This window comes from Pinus tabuliformis, chromosome 5_2 (assembly GCF_031772625.1).
Source record: "Pinus tabuliformis cultivar Carrire ecotype Pingquan chromosome 5_2, CPIR1, whole genome shotgun sequence".
NCBI classification, from domain to species: Eukaryota; Viridiplantae; Streptophyta; class Pinopsida; order Pinales; family Pinaceae; genus Pinus; species Pinus tabuliformis.
The window spans coordinates 948,325,905-948,331,519 of NC_142306.1; the positions used below are offsets into that span (position 1 = coordinate 948,325,905).

The window sequence follows — 5,615 nt, forward strand, 5'->3', positions numbered from 1 at the left end:
TGGAAATGGACACATTTGTTAAATCAGCAAAACAAATGGAAAATGGAAGCATCTCCAAACTTGAAGCACCTGATAAGTCACGGAAATCTGGAAATCTACAATCATGCAACATAGTAAATTACCAAAAAAAAATGGAAGGGGAAGCATCTCCAAACTGGAAGCACCTATCAACCGTATTTTCACATTTTTAATCTCCAGAAAAATTTGGTGCGTCTCCATACTAAATCACCTTACAAGTTGTTATGACATTTTGGAAATCTACCGCCATGTAGGTATCTATGTTGATAGGTTGATACTGAGAATGTAGTTTAATAGTTAAGTTGAGAGGTTTAGTCTTTACCGGGTCTAACCCTTAGCAGAAATATTAAATATGTAAGCTACTTCAGACATAATTTCTTTTCTGTTGAAAAAAAATTGATACCGACATTTTGGAAACCTACCACCATGTAGGTATCGGTTAAATTTCACAAAAAATAGGAAGCAGAAACAGCGTTTTCAAACGGGAAGCCCCTGACGACCGTGGAAATGGAAACATTTGTTAAATGCCCAAAAAATTAGGGAGGCGGATCCTACTCCAAAGTAGAACCACCGGCCAAGTTGATGTTGACATTTTGAAAATCTAACTTGACGTTCGTTAAATGTCCACAGAACTGCGGAAGTAGAAGCGTTTCCAAACTAGAAGCACCATCCAAGTTGATGCTGACATTTTGAAAATCTACCTCCACTGGTACTTCCCTTAAATTTCCTTCAAAACCCGGAAAGGGAAGCGTCTCCAAACTGGAAGCATCTGAAAACTTAATGGAAATGGAAACATTTGTTAAATTTCCATGAAAACGCGGACGAGAAAGCATCGAAGCACTGGCCAAGTTGGTGTTAACATTTTGAAAGTCTACCTCCAGTTCCACCGTTACGTCCCTTAAATTTCCGAAAAAATCCGGAAACAGAAGCGTCTCCAAACTGGAAGCACGTGACAACTTAATGGAAATGAAGACATTTGTTAAATTTCCATTAAAACGCGGACGCGAAAGCATCGAAGCACTGGCCAAGTTGGTGTTGACATTTTGAAAATCTACCTTCACTGTTACGTCACTTAAATTTCCGGAAAAATCCGGAAACGGAAGCGTCTCCAAACTTGAAGCACCTGACAACTTAATGGAAATGAAGACATTTGTTAAATTTCCATCAAAACGCGGACGCGAAAGCATCGAAGCACTGCCCAAGTGGGTGTTGACATTTTGAAAATCTACCTCCACTGTTACGTCCCTTAAATTTCCGGAAAAATCCGGAAACGGAAGCGTCTCCAAACTTGAAGCACCTGACAACTTAATGGAAATGAAGACATTTGTTAAATTTCCATCAAAACGCGGACGCGAAAGCATCGAAGCACTGCCCAAGTGGGTGTTGACATTTTGAAAATCTACCTCCACTGTTACGTCCCTTAAATTTCCGGAAAAATCCGGAAACGGAAGCGTCTCCAAACTTGAAGCACCTGACAACTTAATGGAAATGAAGACATTTGTTGAATTTCCATCAAAATGCGGACGCGAAAGCCTCGAAGCACTGGCCAAGTTGGTGTTGACATTTGTTAAATCTCCCAAAAAGCCCACACGCTCCAAATTAGGAGCACCCGCCAAGTTGATGTCCACATTTTGAAAGTCTACCTCGATGGTGACATCCACCAAGTCTCCAAAAAAATTCGGAACCGGAAGCGTTTCCAAACTCAAAGCACCTGACAACTTCATAGAAATGAAAACATTTGTTAAATCTCCAACAAACGTCATATGCGAGTTGTTGACATTTTGGAAATCTGCCCTCACTTTGACATTTTCTAAATATTTGAAGAAATTTGGAAGAGGGGGCGACTCCAAACTGGAAGCACATGACAACTTAATGGAAATAGAGACATCTGTTAGATCCTCAAAATAATTCCTGCGCGGAAGTGTCTCCAAGCTCGAAGCACCTGAGAAGTTGATGCTGACATTTGCTAAATTTCCAAAAGGAAGTGTCTTCAAACTGGAAAGACCTAACAAACTGATGCCAATATTTGTTAAATTTCTAGAAAACTTCAGAGGCGTCAAGCTGAAAGCACCTGACAATTCGAAATGCTGGAGATCTGTTAATTTCTCAAAATAATTAGGAAGCGTCTCCCAACAGGAGGCACCTGACAATTCGAAGTGCTGGAGATTTGTTAAATTTCCAAATGAATTCGGAAGGGGCTCCAACCTAGAAGCATCTAACAAAGTGAAATGCTGTAGATTTGTTAAATTTCCAAAAAAGCTCGGAAACGTCTCCCAACTGGAAGCACCTGACATTTCGAAATGCTGGAGATTTCCTAAATTTCCGAAAGAAGTGGGAAGAGTCTGGGACCTGGAAGCATTTAACAAAGTGAAGTGCCGGAGATTTTCTAAATTTCCAAAAGAATTTGGAAGCGTCTCCCAACTGGAAGCACCTGACAGTTCGAAGTGCTGGAGATTTGTTAAATTTCCAAAAGAATTCGGAAGCGTCATTAGACTGGAAGCCCCATTCAAATTAATGCGCTGAAGGTTTGTTAGCTTTCCAAAGGACTCAGGAAGCGACACAATCTTTGAACAGCCTTGTAGGGTCAAGTATTTTAATGCGTGCAGATTGCAAAATTCCTCCGGCAGGCTTTTGATTGGGAGGATCTGACTTTCATAACCCACAAATATCTTTTCAAGGTGGTTCAGCTGCCCAATGGAATTCGGAAAGTGTGAAAGAGGGGATAAAATATTTAGCTCTCGCAGCTTGAGAGGCGCCTGCAATGTTCACAGTTCAGCTATGAGGAAAGGTTTATGAGGAGTATCATCTGCAAATGCAATGTATAAGAGGAGTGGCATATATTTACATACCTGAGATTTACTTTTCCACAAATTTTTCAATCTGCTCCCGCCAACTTCTATAACTCTTAAATTATGCATGGGAATCCAGCGAGGAAAGGAAGAGTAGGGACAATTATACCAGCGGAGCCATCGGAGAGGTACTGATGGAGCTCTCCTTAATATAGCCTTGAACGGAGCTCTCCTTAATATAGCTTTTAAATAATCACCTTCAGTGGCAAGAAATTCCAAATTCATGCAATCAAAACGATATTTATTGAACAGTTTCCACCTAGGGTCTTCCACATGCGATGGACTTGAAAAAAGGAGAGAGTGTGGCACGCGAGGAACCATCGAAATTCCACGGACTTTGGTTACAACCTATTCATTCATCAAAAAGTACACATTATCCACTACACAGATCTATCTTTCTGGAAAAAAAAAATACACATTATCCACTACACAGATCTATCTTTCTGGAAAAAAATAAAGCAGACTAAAGATTAGGAAGTGAAGAGAGAGGATTGGATGGTTGAAGCCCTCACAGATGAAGTTTGCTCCAACAAATCATCAATTTGGGAAAGTCGATGCGGCATTGATTCTTGTTTGGCAATAATTCTCCCCATATCTCGAATTTGATCATGCATTTTTATTTTCTTCTCACTGTCCATCTCCAGTAGACATTTGCTCTCTAGATTTTCAAGCCCGACCACACCGCATATTCTTATTGCCGTGTCTATTTCCTCTCCTATGAAAAAACAAACAATATCTAAAAATATTTGCCGATCCTCTTCTTCGAGTGACTCGTAACTAATGCGGAGTATGTTTTGTATTTCAGTAGGAAGTCTCTTGTGAAGTTCTTCAAGAAACTCTTCCCAGTAAGACTGTTGTCGTCCATAAACAGCCGCCCCAAAGATTTTCAAAGATAACGGCAATCCGTCACACGCCGTTACAAACCGATCTACCAGAACTGCAAACCCTTCACGTGGATCTCTGTGATGGAAGGCGTGGCAGCAGAAGAGTTCTTTGGAGTCTGGTCTACTCAGACCCTCTAGATTATAAATTGATTCGTCTTCGACTCCTGAGATTCTGAGGACATGCCAGTCACGAGAAGTAACCAAAATCAGGCTCTGCGGGCTAAGGGAATCCTTCATTGATGAAAGCTTTTCCATCTGATCTACATCATCTACATCATCTAGAATTATAAGTGCATGACAAGAGGAGAGATGTTTTTCGAGTTCGCATATACCCTGGTCAGGATTCTCAATTATGATATCCGTATGTTTCAGTTCCTTAATGAGCCTACTCTGCAAATAATTCAAGGACATTCTCCGTGCAGTTTCTCTAACATCAGGTAAAAAGACTGATTCTTTATAATCTGATCTTTTGAGGTTGAAGAAATGTTTAGCCAGAGTAGTTTTACCAAGTCCACCTGCACCCACAATCCCTGCAACCCTAGCCCCCACGGTCTTCAACTCCTGCTGCTTCGATAGGACCGTCCTTTCAAAATCTTGCAATTTCTCACCCAACCCAGTTGGATATTTTGCCACATCCAACGGTACCTTTGGAACTTTCTTCACAACGCCTTCCACGACCTTCTCCAAGAGGTCATACTCATCATCCCTGAGTAATAGTTGAGAGAACGATATAAGTAGCGAAAAAAGGGACAAGCACCTCATATAGCTCCTACAAATTGAAAACTAAAATGTATTGAAGAGACATGGGAGATCCAGCTTACCCTTGCATCACGAAACCGCTTATACCCGCAACCTGAGAAAGCGCATCTCTCCAACTTTGAATGGTCTCTGAGTCGTAGCGTGGTTTTTCTTTACCAGTATGAGGGTCGCGTGTTGTCTTCTCCTGCAGGTTCTGGAGAGCTTCACCGTACGCTCCGCCTTTAACCGTCCAGCGGAGCACAGAAGGCTCAACGCCGTAAAACACTGGCAGAACGGTAGCCCCCGATGTTACCATGAGGACTAGCTCATTAAGGCACCACTCTGATTTTGCATAAGTAGGAGAGAATATGGCAACCTGGACTGAGGCTCCTCTAATGGCGGCTTCTAATTGAGAAGTAATGTTATAGCCCTCTATCAATTCCTGGTTGTCGAGAAATACTTGTAATCCCTGGTTATGGAGCCGATGGTAGAGGCGAGTGGCGAAGGTGTGTTTACAGTCGGGGCCACGATGATTGATAAAAACATCGTAGCAGGGATAAGAGGCGGAGGCAGAAGAAGCCGCCTCAGTAGAGGGAGCAGGGGCGACTGTACGCTGGGACATTGGAATTCGACACTGGATAATTGCAGGGATGGTGCAAATAATAATAAGAAACGAAGGGCGGCCGAATGAATAGATTCACTAAACACTGCAGCCGATCATGCGCATTTAATGAAGTGGCGATATATTAAATGAGATACTTTCAAGACTGCAAGCGATCTGATCATGAAAACAATAATTAAGAAAGTGGCGTTCTGCAACTTGCAACCATAGTCATACGCGTATATTGTACGATATTCTATATTAACCACTAAAGACTTCGCCATTTACTTTTGTTGCCGACCATCACGTGAAGAGATAGAACTCCAGCGACATTAGTCAGTCCACTCAGATCATGGAGCATGGCTTTCAATTTATTTTCCACCAAAAGACATTTCAAAGAAAGCACTCCATTCTTCGCACTTTCCATGGAGTCGGTGATCACGACCCAGACCTGGAATCTTTTTTAAATGTATTTGATGCTGAATAAGAATTCTGCGATAACGTAACCGGATTTCATGTGTAAAC

The 5,615-nt window shown here is 41.7% G+C and overlaps 1 protein-coding gene across 1 annotated transcript; it reads right to left on the bottom strand.

Annotated features, from left to right (window-relative positions):
* Positions 1–456: 456 nt before the first annotated feature.
* LOC149162401 (uncharacterized) lies at positions 457–5,405 on the bottom strand. Its single transcript, XM_089435694.1, has 4 exons — positions 4,573–5,405; positions 3,380–4,457; positions 2,868–3,215; positions 457–2,774 (listed from the first exon to the last, which is right to left on the bottom strand). Exons 1-4 carry the CDS (start codon positions 5,109–5,111, stop codon positions 570–572), a joined length of 4,170 nt encoding a protein of 1,389 aa, XP_089291820.1. The 5' UTR covers positions 5,112–5,405; the 3' UTR covers positions 457–569.
* Positions 5,406–5,615: the final 210 nt, after the last annotated feature.

Coding starts and splice junctions, on each gene's coding strand:
- LOC149162401 (XM_089435694.1), bottom strand. CDS start 5,111: ATGTCCCAGCGTACAGTCGCCCCTGCTCCCTCTACTGAGGCGGCTTCT. Junction 3,216..3,379: donor TGTTGGAGCAAACTTCATCT/GTGAGGGCTTCA, acceptor ATGAATGAATAG/GTTGTAACCAAAGTCCGTGG. Junction 2,775..2,867: donor TGTGGAAAAGTAAATCTCAG/GTATGTAAATAT, acceptor TGAACATTGCAG/GCGCCTCTCAAGCTGCGAGA.